General features: G+C 41.9%; 2 protein-coding genes across 2 annotated transcripts in view; one reads left to right on the top strand and one right to left on the bottom strand.

Moving 5' to 3' along the window:
• Window positions 1–24842, top strand: part of ARF1 (ADP ribosylation factor 1) — a 442994-nt gene that overhangs the window by 13158 nt on the left and 404994 nt on the right. The gene's annotated exons all lie outside the window — the stretch shown is intronic.
• On the bottom strand, window positions 5553–6872 carry LOC103117189 (interferon-gamma-inducible GTPase 10-like). Its single transcript, XM_016190014.2, has one exon. The coding sequence runs from the start codon at window positions 6870–6872 to the stop codon at window positions 5610–5612; it is 1263 nt and encodes a 420-aa protein (XP_016045500.1). The 3' UTR covers window positions 5553–5609.

Below are 24842 nucleotides of genomic sequence, written 5' to 3' on the forward strand. Positions count from 1 at the left end.
CCTCTGGGAGTATGGGCCCACTGTCATTGTGGGATGTAGAAGGTGGAAGGTCTGTCTTCTGTAATTGCTTCTCCGCTGAACATGGGCTTTGACAGGTTGATCCAGACTCCCAGCCTGTCTTTCTCTTTCCCTGCTGGGGAAGGGCTCTGGGGAAGCAGAGCTCCAGGACACATTGGTGGGATTGTCTGTCCAGGAAAGTCTGGTTGGCATCATGCTAGCATCTGGAACCTGGTGGTTGACAAGAGAGTTAACATACAAAGCCAAACAAATTGTTGACCAATCATGGACCTAAAGGCTGGAATGGTGCAGATAAAGAGTTGGGGGGGGGTCCTACAATTTGTAGATAGCTAGTAGGCATATTTTAGTTATATTCCAAAGGTCCTGTGGCTATACTAGTGTTTTTTTTTTTTTTTTTTTGCCTGAGCCTAAAACCTGATACGCAGGTAGATCCTAATTATTGTCTGGGGAGGTGATGTCATGGCTGGCAGAAGGACCAGAAAGCTGGATCAGGGAAGAGAGTAGCTCCCAAATATGGGAAAGGTGTATAAATATTGTTGACTGTAAACCCTATAGATTTGATGTGATCTGGGGCCCATATTAAGCTTAGGAGCCTATGTGACCTCTGCATGCCTGTATATCTGAGCTCACATTCCGTGGTCATGAGTAGGAATGTTCCAAGCTGCCCCAATATCAGGATCTATCTTCGTCAGGTGTAGCATAGAGTATATTGTCCAGCCTCCCTTCGGAAGATGGAACATTCTCTACTATTATTGATGCAAGTTGAGGGCAAGGTCCTATGGGGGCCCACAAAGAGGTCTATTGTGTTGTTACTGATAGGAATGACCAATAACAATGGAGAGAGGGATTTGTTTGAGGTCTAGGCCCATCCTGTCTTTTTGGGGATCTCAGGACTCCCCGAATAGGGCCCCAAGGGAGTTCCAGGTCTTACAGGTAAAACAAAACTTTGTATTTTCCAAGTTTCCTCAATGGTTACTACTGAAAGGTATCTTGTAATCTTGGTTGTCACCACAAGGGCCAGTCCAGCCATGACATTCACCACGAAATTCATTACAGATAGGCTGAAACTGGTACAAAGTACACTGTAGAAACGTTGCATGATTCCTAGGGAATGTGAGCATGAGATCCAGCTTTGCTCTCTCATCCTCTATCCCATTGGTCACTGGACATCCCCCTACTGACAACTGAATTTGATCTTTGAGTTTTTTTTTTTTTTTTTTTTATGTAACCAAAGCACTGCTCTGCCCTGGCTTATAGTGGTAAGGGGGGATTGAACCTGGGACTTTGGAGCCTCAGGAACGAGAGTCCCTTTGCATAATCATTATGCTATCTACTGTCTGTCGGGTTGCATCGCGGGGGAGAGAGAAGAGACCAGGAACTTGTGGTGGAGCAGGAACACAAATCTTTATTCACTTGGGCATCCCAGAATTGGGTGTGAGCACAGCAGTTCAGGCCACATGGAGCTAGCAAAATGGCCACCTCCCACTATGCCCACCAGCTCTTCTCAGTTGGGTCTCAGAAGAGAAAAGAGCAAAAAGAGCAAAAGCTGCAATAGGAGAGGCTTTTATGGGAGAATTCCGAAAGTGGCAAGTCGGGAAGGGATTGCCTAGGAAAGGGGGTGGAGAGAGGCAAAAGGCATGTTGGGAAGGTGGAAGCGTCCTTAGAAACTATTGCAATGGTTTTAACTGATTAGCAATACCCTGAGCGGATAACGTGGTAGAGATCTGTAAATAATACTTGCATGGAAATATAGTGGTTTGTGGGCCCTGCCAATGTTCAGCCACATCTGCACAATTTCCCAACACCCTACCCTCCACCCTTTTTCTCATTCTTTAAGAATTGTGCAAATAGAGGTCTGGGTGGTGGCACACTTGGTAGAGTGCATATGTTACATGTGCAAGGATCTAGGTTCAAGCCTCCTGTCACCACAAGCAGTGAAGCAATGCTGCATGTATCTTTCTTTCTTCTTCTTCCTCTCCCTTGTCTATCTATTTCTCTCTATCTCTACCCAATAAGTAAGTAAGTACAATAAAGTAATTGTGTAAATAGAGTCAGAGTTTGAAGTGGCTCAGCAGTAGCCTATTATACACATACTTGGACATCTCACCCTTTTCCTTAACAACACACACCAGCAAAGACATCCTAGCAAAAGAAAAAGGTTCTTCATTCCTTTGTACAACTGACATTCATATTGTGGCGATAAGACCTCTCACTGAACAGCATTTGGAACATACATCTTTTTGCAATTTTTTAAGTTTATTGTTTCTCCCATCAGCTTTATTGAAGAGCATTTGCAAATAAAATATATTTTAAGTATAAGAGTGTAACTATTTGATATACACAGATGTTATGGAATAGTAACTACAATCAGTAGTATGTATCTACTACTAATGTATCTACTACCTCATATAAGTACTTTTTTTGGTGTGTGTGATGAGATCTACTCTTAGCAAATTTTGGGATTCAGTCTGAGAAAGAATAGTTAATAATAATAGCTATAATAACATACATAATATATAATATTTATGATATATATTAGTATAATATCCAATATAAATAATATAATAGTTGATAATAATAATAATATGAGTACCATGGTAATTTACATAGTCACTATGTCATACATGAGAAGTTACTCATCTAGAATTGGAAGCTTGTACCATTTAAACAACCACTCCCCATCTCCTTCTTCCCCTCTTCCCCCGTTCTGCTTGCCAACCACCAATCTACTTTCAATCTTCATGACACAGTCTTCAAAGGGGGCTATATGTGCCAGTGTCAGTACAGATGCTGGGGGGTGTGGGGACTGGAGAGGTGGCTCATGGGTAGAGTGCATGCTTTGCAAGACTGGGGCTTCAGGTTTGATCTTTGGCACTGAAAATTCCAAAGTAGGTATATCTCTCTGTTTTTAATTAATTAATTAATTAATTTTATTATTATTTATTATTATTTATTTATTTATTTATTTTTTTTCCTCCAGGGTTATTGCTGGGCTCGGTGGCTGCACCATAAATCCACCGCTCCTGGAGGCCATTTTTCCCCCTTTTTGTTGCCCTAGTTGTTGCAGCCTCGTTGCGGTTATTATTGCCATTGTTGACGTTGCTTTGTTGTTGGATAGGACAGAGAGAAATGGAGAGAGGAGGGGAAGACAGAGAGAGAGGGGGGAGAGAAAGACAGACACCTGCAGACCTGCTTCACCGCCCATGAAGCAACTCCCCTGCAGGTGGGGAGCCGGGGGCTCGAACCGGGATCCTTACTCCGGGGTCCCTGCGCTTTGCGCCACGTGCGCTTAACCCACTGCACCACCGCCCGACCCCCTCTGTTTTTAATTTTTTAAAAGAATGGCTCTTATTTCTTTTTAAAAGATATTTAAAATTATTTATTGAATAGAGACAGAAAGAAATTGAGACAGAAGGGGGAAATAGAGAGGGGGAGAGAGAGAGAGAGAGACACCTGCAGCACTGCTTCACCAATTATGGGTGGGAATTGGAGTGGGCTTGAACCAGAGTCCTTGCAAACTGTAATGTGTGTGCTTAGCCAGGTGCACCACTGCCCATCCCACCCTCTTTTAAATACCACTAGGTTATTGCTGGGGCTTGGTGCTGGCACTACAAATCCACCACTCCTGGTCATTTTTTTCTTTTTTGTTTGACAGATCAGAGAAAGACTGAGATGGGAGGGGAAGCTAGAGAGGGAGAGAGAAAAATAGACTCCAGCAGATCTGTTTCACTGCTTATAAAGTGTGTGTGTGTCCCTCTCACTACTCTCACCCCCTCCCTACCTCGCTAGTGGGCAGCAGGGGCTTGAACTTGGGTCCCTGAGTATGGTAATATGTGTGCTCAACTGTTGCATAAATCACTGGGCTATCCTCTCCATTCTCCTACCCTGGTCTCTCTCTCATAAAATAAGTTATTTTAAAATTTGTATTTGTACCAGCATTATTTCTGAGGCTCAGTGCTTGCAAGACAAATCCAGGTTCTGGTAGCTAACTTTGTTTCACTTAAAAAAAATTGATAGGAGGGAGTTGGGTGGTAGCACAGTGGGTTAAGGTGGGGCACAGCACAAGGACTGTTGTAAGGATCCTGGCTGGAGCCCCCAATTACCCACCTGCAGGGGAGTCGCTTCACAAGTGGTGAAGCAGGTCTGCAGGTGTCTATCTTTCTCTTCCCCCTCTGTCTTCCCCTCCTCTCTCCATTTCTGTCTGTCCTATCCAGCAATGACAACATCAATAACAATAATAATTACAACAATAAAACAACAAGGGCAACAAAAGGGAATAAATAAATAAATAAAAATTAAAAAATTGATAGGATAGAGAGAAACTGAGATGGAAGATAGAGAGGGAGTGAGAAAGAAAGACACTTGTAGACCTGCTTCATTGCTTGTGAAGCTTCCCCCTGCAGGTGGGGAGCAGGGTCTTGAACCCAGGTCACTGTGCATGATAACGTGTGTTTAACTGGCTGTGCCAGCCTCCAATACATTTTTTTTAACCTCCAGTTATTGCTGGGGCTTGGTACTGACATTACAAATCTGCAGTTCCCGGAGGCCATGTTTTTCCATTTTATTGGATAGGACAGAGATAAATTGAGAAGGGAGGGGTAGATAGAGAGAGGGAGAGAAATATAGACACCTGCAGACTTGCCCCACCACTTGTGAAGTGACCACCCCACCCCTGAAGGTAGGGAGCTCAGAGCTTGAACCAGGTTCTTTTTGCAAGTTCTTGTGCTTCATACTTTGTGTGCTTAACCAGGTGCCCTATCACCAGGCCCCCTCATCTTTTTTTTCAAGTGAAAATATATGTATAATCTTCCTTCCTTCCTTCCTTCCTTCCTTCCTTCCTTCCTTCCTTCCTTTCTTTCTTTCTTTCTTTCTTTCTTTCTTTCTTTCTCTCTCTCTCTCTCTATCTCCCTTCCTCCCTTCCTTCCTTCCTTCCTTTCTCTTTTCTTTCTTCTCCTCCTCCATCTCCTCCTCCTCCTCCTCCTTCTCTTTCTCCTTCTCTGTCTCCTCCTCCTTCTTCTCTGTCTCCTCCTCCTCCTTCTTCTCTTTCTCCTTTTCCTTCTCCTCCTTCTCCTTCTTGTTCTTCTTTTGTTGTTGTCAGGAGTGAATTATTCCAATGTCTTTTATGGTCCCTGGGAGCAATGGGTCAAGGTTGCTTCCAGGAGCCTTAAGCCCTCTCTCCAGGTCCCATTGCCCTGCCAGTCTGAAGGTAAGTTGGGACCTAGCTGCTTCACTTTTCTCATTTTCACTCTCAGCATAAAGAGAGAGACTGTCCTTTTCAGAGCCCTCAAGGATCTTGAAATATCTCTTTTCTTTTTATTTTTTATTTATTCCCTTTTATATTTTATTTATTCCCTTTTATTGTCCTTGCTTTTTTTATTGTTGTAGTTATTATTGTTGCTGTTATTGATGTCATCGTTATTGGTTAGGACAGAGGGAAATTAAGAGAGGAGGGGAAGACAGAGAGGGAGAGAGAAAGACAGACACCTGCAGACCTGCTTCATCGCCTGTGAAGCGACTCCCCTGCAGGTGAGGAGCCGGGGGCTTGAACTGGGATCCTTGCATTTTGCGCCACCTGCACTTAACCTGCTGTGCTACTGTCTGACTCTCAAAATCTCTCTTTTCTTAAGGAGATATTTAGCATCACTCACCACTACGTCAAGAAGATAATTATGCAAATAGAATTTTCTACTAATGCAAGCATCGGTGGCAATGAGACCTCCATTCAAAAGGTAGAAAGGCACACATCTCCACAGCATTCTCCCTAAGGACTCGTCAAGCCTCTCAATGGGTAGCAAGCAGTGAGACTTGAGGTTTGCCTTGAGTTCCACCATGGACACATGCAAGTCCTTGGCCACCTGTTCCAGAGAAGCGTCGTCCAACTGAAAGTAAGACCTGTAGAGGGTTAATGTCTCCCTCAGACTGTCCACCTCTTCAGGACTGAAGTAACTCACAGCTAGGATGGGGTCTGGTACTCTAATCTTCAGAGCGTCTAGCCAGATCTTCTGTTTCAGGGAATTACTTTTCCGGTCCATGGTGGCCTCCACAACAGCAGGCAGAGACAGCATGAAGATGTGGCGCTTGTAAGCTGGAAGCTCTCTCAGCAGGGTGGTCTGCAGGTCAGGGAAATCATAACCAGACACCTCAAAGCTGGAGACCAAGAAGACTGGAGAGTTGGTTACTTTTGTCTTCTGTAGATTTGTCACACAGTCAGTTTTGATCTTCTGCAGGACATGTTTTTTTTCCTCCGGACTCAAGGGTCTGCATTTTCTCACTCGCTCCTTGTCTAAGTCACTGTCTACATTAGTGCGGACAAAGTAGAAATTCTTCCTCATCTTTTTGATTGCTACACACAGCTGTGTGTCATTTGGTGTGAAGTGTTTAGCAGAGATGATAAAGAAGATATCATACTCCTGAAACTTCATCTCCTGCAGGTAATTGTGTGGTGGGAAACGAGTGGTTCCAATGCCAGGCAGGTCCCATACCGTCACACTTGGGAACTTGGGGTGTTTGTATGGGACTCTCTCCACGGTTGTCTTCACCACCCCAGTCTCAGCGGCACCTTCTTCTTCAGGCCTGACCCCCCTTAGGGCATTGATGAAACTGAATTTCCCTGCCCTAGTTTCCCCAGTCACAGCGATGTCTATGGGTGCCTTTTCAATATCGCTCAGTGCATCCCTGATCACAGAAGCTGTGTCCTGAATATTTCCCTCCGACAGATGGGACTGAATCAAAGCAATGGTTTCCTGAGAGAGGATTTTGTTTTCTGTACAGATGTCCTTAAAAAACTTGCCAAAGCTGGAAGCCAGATCATAATTCTTTGTGTCAGAGGGTGGAGTGGAACATGATTGACCCATGACTAGGAGCAGAAGATGGTGCTAGAGGGAGGAGAGAAGAGGGGGAGTTAAAGACTGCTACACCATGGAGAGACTGGGGGTGTACTGCTCTGGGGAAGCAGAACCTCAGTTCCCTCTCACACCCACATCCCAGGGGGGGACACCTTCCCTTCCTGTTGAGGTGTTCTGGTCTTGATGCAAAATTTTCCTTTGCCCAACTTCTCCCCTTACCTTAGGCAGCCTTATCCTGCAAGATACTCTTTATTCCTGAAGACTGTTGATGATGCCTAGTTATTCTTAAGCTATTTTTCTTTTTTAAAAAATATTTATTTAAAAATATTTTTGAAGCATTCTTTATTTTTCTGCGTTCTCTTAATTTTATTTATTTATTTATTTATTTATTTATTCCCTTTTGTTGCCCTTGTTTTATTGTTGTAGTTATTCTTACTGTTATTGTTGTCATCATTGTTCGATAGGACAGAGAGAAACGGAGAGAGGAGGGGAAGACAGAGAGGGGGAAAGATAGACACCTGCAGACCTGCTTCACTGTTTGTGAAGCAACTCCCCTGCAGGTGGGGAGCCGGGGGCTCAAACCGGGATTCTTGTGCGGGTTCTTGCGCTTCGCGCCACATGTGCTTAACCCGCTGTGCTACCGCCTGACCCCCAAGATATTTTATTTACTTATTTCCTTTTTGTTGCCCTTGTTGTTTTTATTGTTGTTGTAGTTATGGTTGTTGTTGTTATTGATGTCATCATTGTTGGATAGGACAGAAAGAAATGGAGAAAGAAGGGGAAGGCAGAGAGAGGAGAGAAAGAGACATCTGCAGACCTGCTTCACTACCTGTGAAGCGACTCCCCTGCAGGTGAGGAGCCGGGGGCTCCAACCGGGATCCTTATGCCGGTCCTTGTACTTCGCACCACATGCTCTTAACCTGCAGCGCTACAGCCTGACTCCCTTAGTTTTCTTTTTATTTGCTTTTCTCATATTTTTGGTAGACATGTTTAATATCTACTCTTAGAAAATTCCAAGCACACAGTGCAACATTACTAAATACAGTCATTACACAGTACGTATATGCTCAGAACTTACGTACTTGATAAGTGGGAAAAAAACATTCAGTTGAAAATTGACAGGCTCCATAATAGATATTTGTCCAAAGAATATTATCTTTTTCTCCCCCAAGGAATATTTTCGAATAAGTAAAAGGTACATAAAGATCATTTTCTTTTTTCTTTTTTTTTATTGTACTATTTTTTTATTGGGGAATTAATGTTTTACATTCAACAGTAAGTACAATAGTTTGTACATGAATAACATCCCCCAGATTCCCATATAACAATACAACCCCCACTAGGTCCTCTGAATCCTTCTTGGACCTGTATGCTGCACACCCACCCACTCACCCCAGACTCTTTTACTTTGGTGCAATACGCCAATTCCATTTCAGGTTTTACTTCTGTTTTCTTTTCTGATCTTGTTTTTCAGCTTCTGCCTGAGACTGAGATCATCCCATAGTCATCCTTCTGTTTCTGACTTATTTCACTCAACATGAATTTTTCAGGGTCCATCCAAGATCGGTTGAAAATGGTGAAGTCACCATTTTTTACAGCTGAGTAGTATTCCATTGTGTATATATACCACAACTTGCTCAGCCACTCATCTGTTGTTGAACACCTGGGTTGCTTCCAGGATTTGGCTATTACAAATTGTGCTGCCAAGAACATATGTGTACACAGATCTTTTTGGATGGATATGTTGTATTCCTTAGGATCTATCCCCAGGAGAGGAATTGCAGGATCATAGGGTAGGTCCATTTCTAGCCTTCTGAGAGTTCTCCAGACTGTTCTTCACAGAGGTTGGACCAATTGACATTCCCACCAGCAGTGCAGGAGGGTTCCTTTGACCCCACACCCTCTCCAGCATTTGCTGCTGTTACCTTTTCTGATGTATGACATTCTCACAGGAGTGAAGTGGTATCACATTGTTGTCTTTATTTGCATTTCTCTGACAATCAAAGACTTGGAGCATTTTTTCATGTGTTTCTCAGCCTTTTGGATCTCTTCTGTGGTGAATATTCTGTCCAAGTCCTCCCCCCATTTTTGCATGGGGTTATTTGTTGTCTTGTTGTTGAGTTTGGCAAGCTCTTTATATATGTTGGTTATTAACCTCTTGTTTGGTGTATGGCATGTAAATATTTTCTCCCATTCTGTGAGTGGTCTCTTGTTTTGGGTTGTGGTTTCTTTTGCTCTGAAGAAGCTTTTAAATTTGATGTAGTCCCATAGGTTTATGCTTGCCTTAGTCTTCTTTGTAACTGGATTTGTTTCATTGAAGATGTCTTTGAAATTTATGCGGAAACGAGTTCTGCCAATATTTTCTTCTAAGTATCTGATAGTTTGTGGTCTAACATCCAAGTCCTTGATCCACTTGGAATTTAATTTTGTATTTGGTGAAATACAGTGGTTCAGTTTCATTCTTCTGCATGTTTCAACCCATTGTTTCCAACACCATTTGTTGAAGAGACTCTGCTTTCCCCACTGAATAGTCTGAGCCCCTTTGTCAAAGATTAGATGTCCATAGGTGTGGGAAGATCATTTTCTGTATTGCACCAAAGTAAAAGACTCTGGGGTGGGTGGTGAGGAGAGTACAGGTCCTGGAAAAGGATGATAGAGGACCTAGTGGGGGTTGTATTGATATGTGGAAAACTGAGAAATGTTATGCATGTACCAAAAAAAAAAAAAAGACTCTGGGGCAGAGGGGGAGGGTTCAGGTCCTGGAGCATGATGGCAGAGGAGTACCTACATGGGAGGTTAGAGTATTATGTGGAAACTAAGAAATAGTATACATGTACCAACTACTGTATTTTATTGTTGACTGTTAAACCATTGATCTCCCCCAATTAAAAAAAAAAGAAAAAGTATCTTTTCAACATTACTCTTCATTGGGAAGATGTAAATCAAAATCATATCACTGGACATCTGTTAAAATGACTCATCAAAATGAACCAGACAGTGGAGTCTCCAAAATAGACACATACACATCTTAGGGGTATTGAAGTAACAGTGAAAACAAAGTCAGATGTACTCTCTTTTATGAAGAGGAAGGGAAGCCAAATGAATTTCCACAGACAGATTGTATTTGTATGGCTTTGGAAGCCTTGTTTTGCCTGGCTATCAACTTCCCCCAAACTCATTGAGTTGTATGATAGTTACAATAGCAAAGAAAAGGCAATATCAGAGAACTCTGAGGGTGTGCATTACACACTGCAATCTCACACCGATGACATCCAGCATACATTCCTGATTTTAAATGTTCTTATTTTATTTATTTATTTATAAAATATTTATTTACTTATTCCCTTTTATTGCCCTTGTTTTATTGTTGTAATTATTGATGTCATCATTGTTGGATAGCACAGAGAGAAATGGAGAGAGGAGGGGAAGATGAAGAGAGGGAGAGAAAGATAGACACCTGCAGACCTGCTTCACCGCCTGTGAAGCGACTCCCCTACAGGTGGGGAGCCGGGGCTCGAACTAGGAGCCTTACTTCAGTCCTTGCACTTTGTGCCACCTGCGCTTAACCCACTGAGCTACTGCCCGACTTATTTATTTTTTAATAGAACCTCAAAGGGCATTTCCAGACACTCTGTGTTCCATAGTTTGAGGTGAGTTATTGTGAATGACTCTAGCTCTCCACCAGGCAGCCCTGCCCCTCAGCTCTTCACACTGTCAACAAACCATCGCTTCAGGTGCAAAGCGTTTGCTCACTCACCAGTTCTGGTCTCAGATTTCTGAAGTCAGATCCAAGTGCTTCCACTAAAAGAGCAGAAATTACTCCTAGCAGGACTTCCTGTTGCCCCCAGCACTGGAACAAAGCAGAGATACTGTGCGCTATTAAAGTCAAGTCAAAGAGGAAGATTCACTGTCCCGCCAGAGTCCTGAGGCTCAGTGAGTGAACACACTGTCCTGCGGGAGAGGAGTGTCTGAGTCCATCCAGCCCCTCCCTCTTAATGGTACCTGGTCAACAGCTGAAGGCCTGCATTTCCAGAAACACAAAATGAAACCTGCAACATATTGCTGAATATCTTCTGGGAAGTAAAAGCATTTCCTAGAAAAGGGACAAAGGAAACAAGCCAAGGTTATACTTTCAGGAGAATCAGGGAATGAGGGAACAGGAGTGAGGCAGACACTTTGGGCCAGGGCAGGTGACTCTCCCAGGACCTCTGGAAGTCACCCAACCCGGATATCTAAGTGGTGAGGCTTTCTCAAGGTCAGTGGAGCACTGGAGATAGAGCTGAGGCCTTGAAACAGTTTCCAAAGCTTAGTGAGTGAGGGATAAACATCCCCCCAAAAGAAAGGAACTCACAATTTAGGAATTTTTATTTTAAATGGTATTTTTTGTTGTTTTACCATAGAACTTCTCAGCTCTGGCTTATAATGGTGCTGGGGATTAAACCTGGGACTTCAGGGCCTGAGGCATGAGAGTCTTTTTGCAGAACCATCATGCTATCTCCCCTGCCCCCTAAATTTTCTTTGAAGATTTATTTATTAATGAGAGAGGGAGGGAGGGAGGGGAGAAGAGAACCAGAGCATTATACTAGCACATATGATACTGGGGAATCAAACTCAGAACCTTTTTCTTGGAAGTCCAGAAATAGAACTCCTTGTTCTATTTTAGCAGTGCTTTCACTGGCTGTCACACTGCCAGTGCATAAATATAGGTGGCACTCAAAGGCCATGAGGTCTAAATCTTAGAGGAGCCCCGAATCCTAATCCTGTATGATGATTTCTCATGATGACTGAGCTACAATTTCACTGTTTAAATATGACAAGACATCAAGGAGGAGGGGGCCTTCTGCAGGTGCTTCTCTGTGGGCTATGCAGGATTAGACATTCAGTGTAGCAGAACCTTACCCTAGGAAGAGAGGAGGGACCCCACAGTTACTGTTACAGTAGGCTAATAGGAAAATCAGTGATTACTTCAGTGGAAATTAGGGGGAGTTTCCAAGCCCCTATTAAATAGCAAAATGCTATCAACTGTATGTAAGCCCACTAGGTGTGAAACCATCTGAAGCCACCTAAAAAGAACCTAAGAACAACATGTGAGATGCCAGAGCTGGTGGTCAGGTATGTTTAGCAAGGACAGCCAACTTGTCTCACACCTTTCATACTCAAGAAAGGCCAGACTCACAAGAAAATGTCACCTGGTTTACTGATGGGGAACGAAGCTCACTTGTCAATGAACACAAGTGGGGCAGGTACAGAGAAGAGAGACAGGTGGCTGAAGTGACCTCTACTTCATTATAATGCCACTGTAATAAATCAGCATTCCAGTCTTTGCCCTCCCCCACCCACCCCACCCATATGTTTTTCTGTATGCACTATGAGTAAACACACATGTAGAGTACTATTACATGAACCCCGGCTTGTCAGTCAGTGATGTAATCTCAAACTCCTCCCAGACGTTTTACTTTAAAACACATTCAGTCCTTAGGTCAGATCAATGGGGGGAATAGTTAATGGTATTTATATACTTTTCTCATGTATGAGAGCTATTTTTCCCCCTAATCCAGCTTTCTAGCCCTACTCTCAACTCTGATATCATTTTCCCAGACAATATTCCTAATCTACCTGCATGTTAGCTAGCAAACTCAGGCAAAAATTGCTAATGTCATGGGCCCATTGGAACATACCTCAAATAGACTTCCTAGCTTCTTCCCACCTGAATATCCCTAATTTCATCTACTCTATTCCTACTTTTGGGTTCCTGTTTATTAAACAATTTGTCCTGCTGTATATCTTACTGTCTTTCAGCCGTCAGGCTGCAGATGCTACTCTGATGTCATCCTGACTTCCCTGGGCAGATGACCTCACCAATGTTACTCAAAGTCTTGACTCTTGGAAGCCTTAACCCACTAGGGAAAGATAGACAGACTGGGGCTATGGATCCACCTGCTAATGTCCATGTCCAGCAGAGAAGCAATTACAGAAGCCAGAACTTCCAACTTCTGCACCCATTAAAGAATTTTGGTCCATACTCTAAGAGGGATAAAAAAAAGTAGGGAATCTTCCAATGGAAGGGATGGGACATGGAACTCTGGTGGTGGGAATTATACTGAATTATTCCCCTGTTACCTTGACATCTTATTAATCATTATTAAATCGTTTAACAAACAAACAAACAACAACAACAACAAAAAAAAACAAAAACCCCACTCGGTTCTGTGCTCCAGGGCCCATCTCCTTTCTGGGGTGTAAGTCATCTCATTCTATGAGAGTAGTTTTGTTTATTAACACTGCAATACAACTCTTTGCTTCAAACTCCTGTGTGTCAATCTTCAATTCTTTGTTGATTGTCACAAAGACTGAAACAGCACAGCTGTTTCACCCAGCGACACCACCTCAGAGCATCAAGACTTCAGCTGTACATGGTGCCCAGGAAGGTTTGAAACAAATGTTCCAAGCAACGGCAAAATCAGAGTGAACCTGGAGCTGGAGGTCCTTAAAAACCCCAAGTGTGTGATAAAAATAATGTCTAATGATTCTTATTTATTTATTTATTTATTTACCAGAGCACTGCTCAGCTCTGGCTTATGGCAGTGTGGGGGGTTGAACCTGGGACTTGAAAGCCTCAGGCATGAAAGTCTCTTTGCATAACCATTATGCTATACCCCCACACAAAAATAATGTCTAATGATTCTTATCTACCTTCAATCATTATGGTATAGCTGTGGGAAGGCGTGAGGAAGACAAGGGCACCTCAGTAGGGACAACAGTATCTCTGATGGTCAAGTGCTGAATGGCAGCTAGAGGTCCTAGTGGGAGCAGTGTATGGATGCCAGTCAGAGGTCACAGCTGTGGGCAACCAGATGCTCTGTGGTATGTGGAGTTTTTGAGTTTGGAACCATGCATGTGGATGAGAGATTTCTGGGGCTGGGTGGGCTGTGAAGCTTGAGGGAGTTACTTTTCAGGCGAATGTCTGTGCCCATTTTGGGGGACAGGCTCACAGGATCTGAAGATTTACATGACACGTCCTCTCCCGGATCAACTAGGAATACCAAAGGAGACCACCCGGGACCTAAACAAGATAGGACTAGAATGACCACAGGAACCCAGTAAATCACCGGTGAGTACAAACACATGTGGCTGGTGACAGAGGAGAGAGGAGCCTAAGGAGAGATTAAGTGACTACTAACAGTTCAGCAGTTTATCAGTTGAGACACCACCTCCAGTCTGCTCCACCAACAAGGGGACAGCTGAAGGGAGGAGAGGACTCCCCAGAGACTCACCAAGTGCAACTCTGAGTCTCCATTGCTACTGCCCTCAGAATTTGGAGCAGCGACAGGGAGGGACGCTGGAGGACAGAGATCTAACTGGGAAACTCAGGAGAAGACCTATACCTTGGTGGCATAGCTGAGGGGCTGTGAAAGTCTCTTTGCATAACCACTGGATTATCTCTGCCACTCCCTGCTTTATCTCTTGGTCAGGAGTCAGTGATTAAGCTAAGAAGCCTATTGATAGTTTAAAAGCCCTCAGACTCCCATAGCCTACAGGGAAGAAACAAAAAAAAAAGGAGGCTTTTAAACCACTGAGCTCCAACTCACGGATTGAAACAACGTTAACTTCCACCACTGTGAACCCTTTAATTAACTTACTTAGATACAAGTCAATCCAGGCAATAGTGATCAATAATTTGAAAAGTACAGATAAAGGGAACTCATAACATAATATATAAAATGGTTAAAACAACAAGAAAAAATATTGGAGAATCGAACCAGGACAAGAGTCCAGCTAAAAGTTCTCCAGAGGGTGAAGCACAAAATAATGAGTTCAACATCCAAACATTAGCTAAGGAAATAATAACAGGAGTGAGTAAAGAATTTGAAAAAATTGTAATCAGAAATGCAGGAACAACAAATGAGAATATGGAAGAAAATACTAATTATCTCATGGTTATTAGAGAGCTGAAAGCTGAAATTGCTGAGCTAAGAATGCAACTAGCTGAACAAGCTAAAACAGTATCAGAGCAGAGCAACAAAATAGATGAACTCCAGAAAACAGTAGAGGGCAGAGAGAATAAAATCAATGAGGCTGAAGACAGAATTAGCAAGATTGAGGATGAATTAAAGACAACTAAAAAAGAAGTAAGAGATCTCAAAAAGAGATTAAGAGATGCTGAAAACAACAACAGGGTCCTATGGGATGACTTCAAAAGAAACAATATACGCATTATTGGCTTACCAGAGGAAGAAAGAGAAGGAGAGGAAGAAAGCATTCTCCAGGCCATAATAGCTGAAAATTTCTCTAGTCTAGACAACATCAAAGACATAAAGATTCAAGAAGCCCAGTGGGTCCCAAAAAGAATTAATCCAGACCTAAAGACACCAAGACATATCATACTTAGAATGGAAAGGAATAAGGATAAAGAAAGGATCCTGAAGGCTGCAAGAGAAAAACAAAAGAGTCACCTACAAAGGAAAGCCCATAAGATTAGCAGCAGACTTCTCCATACAAACACTACAGGCCAGAAGAGAATGGCAAGATATCTATCGAGTGCTCAATGAGAAAGGCTTTCAGCCAAGAATACTATATCCTGCTAGACTGTCATTCAGACTAGATGGAGGCATCAAAACCTTCTCAGACAAGCAACAGTTGAAGGAATCAACCATCACCAAGCCTGCCCTGAAAGAAGTTCTGAAAGGTCTCCTATAAACAACCAGACCACCACAAATAGGACATATGTCAAAACACTCTAAAACTCTACAAGAATGGCGTTAAAATATCTTCAATCTTTGATATCAATAAATGTCAATGGCCTGAATTCACCTATTAAAAGACACAGAGTAGGAAGATGGATCAGAAAACACAACCCAACAATATGCTGTCTACAGGAAACCCACCTAACTCAACAAGACAAACACAGACTTAAAGTGAAAGGATGGAAAACTATCATACAAGCTAATGGCACACAAAAAAGGACAGGAACAGCTATTCTCATATCTGACATGATAGACTTTAAAACAGATAAGGTTAAAAAAGATAGGGATGGATACTACTTAATGCTCAGAGGATCAGTAAATCAAGAGGACTTAACAATTATTAACATCTTTGCACCCAATGAGAAGCCATCTAAATATATCAAACTTCTACTGAAAGAGCTACAGCAATATATTAACAGTAACACAATCATAGTAGGGGACTTCAACACCCCACTCTCTCAACTTGACAGATCATCCAGGCAGAAAATCAATAAAGACATAAGGGAGCTAAATGAAGAGATAGATAAACTAGAACTATTAGACATTTTCAGAGTCATTCATCCCAAGAAACTGGAATACACATTTTACTCCAATCCACATGGGTCATTCTCAAGGATAGACCATATGTTAGGCCACAAAGACAGCATCAGCCAATTCAAGAGCACTGAAATCATCCCAAGCATCTTCTTAGACCACAGTGGAATTAAACTAACACTTAACAATCAACAAAAGATTAGTAACAATCCCAAAATGTGGAAGCTCAACAGTACACTTCTTAACAACTTCTGGGTCAAAGAGGAAATCAAGGAAGAAATCAAAATGTTTTGAGAGTTCAATGAAAATGAAGAGACAAGCTATCAAAATATTTGGGACACAGATAAAGCAGTCCTAAGAGGGAAGTTCATAGCTATACAAGCACACATTAGGAAACAAGAAAAAGCACAAATAAACAGCCTGATTGCACATCTTAAAGACCTAGAAGAAGAACAACAAAGAAACCCTAAAGCAACCAGAAGGACAGAAATCACTAAAGTTAGGGCAGAAATAAATAAAATTGAGAATAGGAAAACCATACACAAGATCAATGAAAGTAAATGTTGGTTCTTCGAAAGAGTAAACAAAATCGAGAAGCCTTTAGCCAGACTCACAAAACAAAAAAGGGAGAAGACCCAAATAAATCGGATAGTAAATGAAAGAGGAGATATCACAACAGACACCGCAGAAATTCAACATATCATGCAAGGCTTCTATGAACAACTATATGCCACCAAGCTAGAGAACCTGGAAGAAATGGACGATTTCCTAGATACCTACCAACTTCCAAAACTAAGTAAAGAGGAAGTGGATAACATGAACAGGCCCATCACAGCTAATGAAATTGAAACAGTTATCAAAAGTCTCCCCAAAAATAAAAGTCCTGGACCAGATGGTTTTACAAATGAATTCTACAAAACTTTCAAAGAAGAACTAATACCTCTACTTTTAAAAATCTTCCAGAAGATTGAAGACACTGGAATACTCCCTGCCGGCTTCTATGAAGCCAACATCACCCTGATATGAAAAGCAGACAGGGACACAACCAAAAAAGAAAACTACAGACCAATATCTCTGATGAACATAGATGTGAAAATATTGAACAAAATTCTAGCCAACCAGATACAGCAGTATATCAAAAAGATTGTTCATCATGACCAAGTGGGGTTTATCCCAGGCATGCATGGTTGGTTTAATATACGTAAATCAATCAATGTGATCCACCACATCAACAAAAGCAAGACCAAAAACCACATGGTCATATCAATAGATGCAGAGAAAGCCTTTGACAAAATAAAACATCCCTTTATGATCAAAACACTACAAAACATGGGAATAGATGGAAAATTCCTGAAGATAGTGGAGTCTATATATAGCAAACCTACAGCCAACATCATACTCAATGGTGAAAAACTGGAAGCATTTCCACTCAGATCAGGTACTAGCCAGGGCTGCCCACTATCACCATTACTATTCAACATAGTGTTGGAAGTTCTTGCCATAGCAATCAGGCAGGAGCAAGGAATTCAAGGGATAAAGATTGGAAGAGAAGAAGTCAAACTCTCCTTATTTGCAGATGACATGATAGTATACATGGAAAATCCTCAGGAATCCAGCAAGAAGCTTTTGGAAATCATCAGGCAATACAGTAAGGTGTCAGGCTATAAAATTAACATTCAAAAGTCAGTGGCCTTCCTCTATGCAAACACTAAGTTAGAAGAAATTGAAATCCAGAAATCAATTCCTTTTACTATAGCAACAAAAACAATAAAATATCTAGGAGTAAACCTAACCAAAGAAGTGAAAGACTTGTATACTGAAAATTATGAGTCACTACTCAAAGAAATGAAGACACAAAGAAGTGGAAAGATATTCCATGTTCATGGGTTGGAAGAATTAATATCATCAAAATGAATATATTACTCAGAGCCATCTACAAATTTAATGCTATCCCCATCAAGACCCCAAGCACATTTTTTTGGAAAATAGAAAAAATGCTACAAATGTTTATCTGGAACCAGAAAAGACCTAGAATTGCCAAAACAATCTTGAGAAAAAAAAAAAAAAACAGAACTGGAGGCATCACACTCCCAGATCTTAAACTGTATTATAGGGCCATTGTCATCAAAACTGCTTGGTACTGGAACATGAACAGATACACTGACCAGTGGAACAGAATTGAGAGCCCAGAAATGAGGCCCCACACCTATGGACATCTAATCTTTGACAAAGGGGCCCAGACTATTACATGGGGAAAGCAGAGTCTCTTCAACAAATGGTGTTGGAGACAATGGGTTGAAACATGCAGAAGAATGAAACTGAATCACTGTATTTCACCAAATACAAAAGTAAATTCTAAGTGGATCAAGGACTTGGATGTTAGACCACAAACTATGAAATACTTAGAGGCAAATATTGACAGAACTCTTTTCCGCATAAATTTTAAAGACATTGTCAATGAAACGAATCCAATTACAAAGAAGACTAAGGCAAGTATAAACCTATGGGACTACATCAAATTAAAAAGCTTCTTCACAGCAAAAGAAACCACTACCCAAACCAAGAGACCCCTCACAGAATGGGAGAAGATCTTTACATGCCATACATCAGATAAGAGTTTAATAACCAACATATATAAAGAGCTTGCCAGACTCAACAACAAGACAACAAATAACCCTATCCAAAAATGGGGGGAGGACTTGGACAGAATATTCCCCACAGAAGAGATCCAAAAGGCCGAGAAACACATGAAAAAATGCTCCAAGTCTCTGATTGTCAGAGAAATGCAAATAAAGACAACAATGAGCTATCACTTCACTCCTGTGAGAATGTCATACATCAGAAAAGGTAACAGCAGCAAATGCTGGAGAGGGTGTGGGGTCAAAGGAACCCTCCTGCACTGCTGGTGGGAATGTCAATTGGTCCAACCTCTGTGGAGAACACAGTCTGGAGAACTCTCAGAAGGCTAGAAATGGATCTACCCTATGACTCTGCATTTCCTCTCCTGGGGATCTATCCTAAGGAACCCATCACACCCATCCAAAAAGATCTGTGTACACATATGTTCTTGGCAGCACAATTTGTAATAGCCAAATCCTGGAAGCAACCCAGGTGTCCAACAACAGATGAGTGGCTGAGCAAGTTGTGGTATATATACACAATGGAATACTACTCAGCTGTAAAAAATGGTGACTTCACCATTTTCAGCTGATCTTGGATGGACCTTGAAAAATTCATGTTGAGTGAAATAAGTCAGAAACAGAAGGATGACTATGGGATGATCTCACTTTCAGGCAGAAGTTGAAAAACAAGATCAGAAAAGAAAACACAAGTAGAACCTGAAATGGAATTGGCATATTTCACCAAAGTAAAAGACTCTGGGGTGGGTGGGTGGGGAGAATACAGGTCCATGAAGGATGATAAATGACATAGTGGGGATTGTATTGTTAAATGGGAAACTGGGGAATGTTATGCATGTACAAACTATTGTATTTACTGTTGAATGTAAAACATTAATTCCCCAATAAAGAAATAAATTTAAAAAAAAAAGAAAAAGAAAAAAAAAGATTTACATGACACAGGGCCCCGAACCAAAATCTATCACAGTATAACAGCTCCAGAGAAACAGAATATCTTTCCACTTCTTTGTATGTTTTTCTATTTCCTTGAATAGTGACTCATAATTTTCATTATATAAGTCTTTCCCTTCTTTGGTTAGGTTTATTCCTAGATATTTTATTGTTTTTGTTGCTATAGTAAAAGGAATTGATTTCTGGATTTCTTGCTCTTCCAACTTAGTGTTTGCAGAAAGGAATGCCACTGACTTTTGTATGTTGATTTTGTAGCCTGATACTTCATTATATTGTCTGATAATTTCCAAGAGCTTCTTGCTGGATTCTTTAGGGTTTTCTATGTATAGTATCATATCATCAGCAAATAGGGAGAGTTTGACGTCTTCTCTTCCAATCTGTATCCCTTTAATTGCTTGCTCCTACCTGATTGCTATGGCAAGAAGTTCCAACACTATGTTGAATAGTAATGGTGATAGTGGGCAGCCTTGTCTAGTACATGATCTAAGGGGAAATGCTTCCAGTTTTTCACCATTGAGTATGATGTTAGCTGTAGGTTTGCTATATATGGTTGTTTTTGTTTTTATTTATTTTTCTTTTTAAATTTATAAAATGGAAATATTGACAAGACAATAGGATAAGAGGGGTACAATTCCACACAGTGCACAACCCCATATCCAATCTAGCTTCCGTATTATTTATCCCTCTGGGAGTATGGACCCAGGATCATTGGGGGGGTGGTGCAAAAGGTGGAAGGTCTGGCTTTTGTAATTGCTTCTTTTCTGAATATGGGCTTGGCAGGTCAATCCATCCTCCCAGCCTGTCTCAAAAGTACTGCTCAGCTCTGGCTTCTGATGATGCTGAGGACTGAACCTTGGACTTTGGACCTTAGTGCCTTGGGCATAAAAGGCTTTTTGCATAATTATTGTCTCCCCAAGAACTTGGGTCATTTATAGGAAAAGAAATTGAAACTGGCCCTCCTTGAGGGCTCCTCTCCAGGCTGTGAAACAAGATCTAGAAATATCTCAGCAGTGAGTGTGAGTAACAAACTACATTGACTCTATACCATAAAGAGACACAAGAAAATCAGACCATCCTTCCAAAAGCCTCATTGCTTCTCAGATTCTTCTGAAACAACTCAAAATTTCCATCACTCACTTCCTTCTGGATAAGCCAGGACCTTGATTGCACTTTGGGGTGATCTTGGAGGGAGCTGCCTGTACTCCTGGGTAGTTACCCCTTTCCCTGGGGAGGTGAGAGAACTGGTGCCTCTGACCACTGTCCATTCTGCTTCCTGCAGCTTGTGAGTGAGAGGATTTATAAGATGGAACTTGGCCAGTATCCTCATTAGTTTAAAGAAAAGGAGCCCTGCCCCAGGACAGGAGGGCTGGTCTGGATTTTTCATTTCTCTGCACTAGACACTTTGCTGATTTGAATCCACCCAGACTTCCAGCATAGAAACTGGTGTCTGACCTGGATGTTAGACCAGAAACTACCAGATACTTAGAGGAAAATATTGGCAGAACTCTTTCCCACATAAATTTTAAAGATATCTTCAATGAAACGAATCCAATTGCAAAGAAGACTAAGGTGTTGGGTTCCTTGGGGGAACGGGCCAGCCAGACTCCAACTTCACCGTCTGGTCTGTTGGCCACTGGAGACAGATGGAGAGCGATGAGTAGTGGCAGGGGTGAGCTCGCTGAGTGGACTTCCAGCGTACTGTGGCAGCGGACGGTACAACAAACCACCTCAGGGCACCATGGCAGTGGATGAAACACTTTACTGTTTCAGTTACAAGTTTATAAAGGGGTAGCGGCGCAGGGGAAGTAGCCAAGCTGGACAATGAGACCAATATCTCCTTATAAGGGAAAGAGAGCAAGGCAATGAGAAGGTATTGATGGTGATGCTGGAATGGGGAAATAGAAATTTAAAGAAGATGAAATCCACGGGGGTGGGGGGTGAAGTGTTGTGGTGAGACTGATAGGCCAGTTGGAATTCCTCACATACTCCAGCCCATCTCGCTTGATCACAACGGCTGGCATGACAGTGGTAGACTGACAGACAGACTTCTGGGGAGTCAACTGTCGTCCATGCTTAACCTCGCACGAGACCCACACTAGGGCAAATATAAACCTAAAGCACTACATCAAATTAAAAAGCTTCTGCACAGCAAAAGAAACCTTCACCCAAACCAAGAGACCCCCTCACAGAATGGGAGAAGATCTTTACATGCCATACATCAGACAAGAGGCTGATAACCAAAATGTATAAAGAGCTTGCCAAACTCAACAACAAGAAAACAAATGACCCCATCCCAAAATGGGGAGAGAACATGGACAGAATAGTCACCACAGGAGAGATCCAAAAGGCCGAGAAACACATGAAAAAATGCTCCAAGTCTCTGATTGTTAGAGAAATGCAAATAAAAACAATAATGAGATACCACTTCACTCCTTTGAGAATGTCATACATCAGAAAAGGTAGCAGCAACAAATACTGGAGAGGTTGTGGGGACAAAGGAACCCTCCTGCACTACTGGTGGGGATGTAAATTGGCCCAGCCTCTGTGGAGAGCAGTCTGGAGAACTCTCAGAAGGCTAGAAATGGACTTACCCTATGACCCTGCAGTTCCTCTCCTGGGGATGTATCCTAGGGAACCTAACACACCCATCCAAAAAGATTTGTGTATACCTTTGTTCATAGCAGCATAATTTGTAGTAGCCAAAACCTGGAAGCAACCCGGGTGTCCAACAACAGATGAGTGGCTGAGCAATCTCTGGCCTATATACAGAATGGAATACTACTCAGCTATTAAAAATGGTGACTTCACTGTTTTCAGCCCCTGTTGGATGGAGCTTGAAGAAATCATGTTAAGTGAAATAAGTCAGAAACAGAAGAATGAATATGGGATGATCTCACTCTCAGGCACAAGTTGAAAAACAAGATCAGAAGAGAAAACACAAGTAGAACCTGAACTGGAGTTGGTGTATTGCACCAAAGTAAAAGACTCTGGGGTGGGAAGAGGTCCTGGAAAAGGATGACAGAGGACCTAGAAAACTGAGAAATATATGCATGTACCAACTATTGTATATACTATAAACATTGACTGTAAAACATTAATTCCCCCAATAAAGAAATTAAAAAAAAAAAGAAAGAAATTGTTGTCTGGCATTGGGTGGCTAAGGTGGTCTCAATAAAAGTGTAAGAGCATTTCCTTTTCCCCACATCCTGGCCAACACCGGTTGTTTCTTACTTTTATAGCTGTAGCTCTTCTAATGGGTGTGAGGTAAGATTCCATTGCTGTTTTGATTTGTGTTTCCCTGGTAGTAAGAGATGATAAATATGGTCTATTGGCTCTCTGCATGTTTTCCTTGGAGAAGTGTCAATCAGATACTCTGCTCTTTTTTTTTTTTTAATTTCTTAATTGGGGAATTAATGTTTTACATTCAACAGTAAGCACAATAGTTTGTACATGCATGACGTTTCCCAGTTTTCCATATAACAATACAACCCCCACTAGGTCCTCTGTCATCCTTCTTGGATCTGTACTTTCCCCACCCACCCCAGAATCTTTTACTTTGGTGCAATACGCCAATTCCAGTTCAGGTTCTACTTGTGTTTTCTTTTCTGATCTTGTTTTTCAACTTCTGCCTGAGAGTGAGATCATCCCATAGTCATCCTTCTATTTCTGACTTATTTCACTTAACATGAATTTTTCAAGGTCCATCCAAGATCGGCTGAAAACGGTGAAGTCACCATTTTTAATAGCTGAGTAGTATTCCATTGTATGTATATACCACAACTTGCTCAGCCACTCATCTGTTGTTGGATACCTAGGTTGCTTCCAGGTTTTGGCTATTACAAATTGTGCTGCCAAGAACATATGTGTACACAGATCTTTTTGGATGGGTGTGTTGGGTTCCTTAGGCTATATCCCCAGGAGAGGAATTCTCTGTTTGTTTTTTTTTTAATTGGACTGTTTGTTTTCTTTTGTTGTTGAATGTGTTAAGATCTTGATAGATTTTGGATATCAACCCCTTGTTGTTCTGTAGTGAATATATACCTTCTTCCGTTCAGTAGGATGTCTTTTCTTTTGCTGTGTGGGCAGTTTTTAGTTTGATGTAGCCCCATTAATTTACTTTTGCTTTTCTTTCCTATATCATTGGGTTGGAGTCCCCAAAAACATCCCTATGGCTGATGTCAAGGAGCATACAGGCTGTATTTTCTCCTGGATATTTTATAGCTTTGGTTTTGTTTCCAGGTCTTTAATCTATTATTAATTAATTTGGGGAATGGTATCAGGGAGTATTTTACTCTTCTTCTTTTCCATATAACTGTCTAGTTTTCATTCAGAAAGAGAAGGGAGAGACAACCCAGCACTGGAGCTTTCTCTGGTGTCCTAGGGCTGGTCTGCATGCAGCAAGGAATGTGCCCTACCCAGCTCATTGCCCATAGTACAAACGATGTTGTATATCAGGGATTTGAAAGTGTATATAGTGGCAGATGGTGGTGCACCTGGTTGAGCACACATGTTTCAGTGTACAAGGGCCTGGGTTTTGAGCCCCGGGTCCCCACCTGCAGGAGGAAAGATTTGCTAGTGGTGAAGCAGGGCTGAAAGTGTCTCTCCCTCTCTCCCCCTTTCCTCTCTTTCCGACTGTTGCTATCCAGTAAGTAAATAAATACAATAAAAGAGATCAATATAGAATTAGATTGTGGGAGTGAGTTCTTCCAGGAAGGCGCTAAGTTTCACTGCCAGGCTCTGGAGGCAGAGACTCCACACTTCCTGAACCTCCCTGTGGCCGCCTCTCTGCCTCCAGGGCGTTCAGAAGGGTCCCCACCAAATGACTGTTACTTTGGAGGCAATTACAAGAGACATAATTGTTTGGGGAATTTTGTAACTTGGACATTTATTTTTCAGGATGATCTTTGGCTTCCCAAGAGCTTGCTGTCATTTCTGTTACAAGTGAGATGATAATTGTGGCTCTTTAGGGAGGGGAAGCCACACATCTTAAACCCTTATGCCAGGTTCTGGCTTCTTCCCTCCTGCATACCGACTGTCATGATTGTCACACTGAGCTGGTACTTCTGGCAACATGAAGGAGTTGGGTGAGTATTTCCTCTCTCTCTCTCTGT

This window comes from Erinaceus europaeus, chromosome 9, assembly GCF_950295315.1.
Source record: "Erinaceus europaeus chromosome 9, mEriEur2.1, whole genome shotgun sequence".
Lineage (NCBI taxonomy): Eukaryota > Metazoa > Chordata > Mammalia > Eulipotyphla > Erinaceidae > Erinaceus > Erinaceus europaeus.

Excerpts from the sequence above, each read along its gene's own strand:
- LOC103117189 (XM_016190014.2), bottom strand. The coding sequence starts at position 6,872 with ATGGGTCAATCATGTTCCACTCCACCCTCTGACACAAAGAATTATGAT.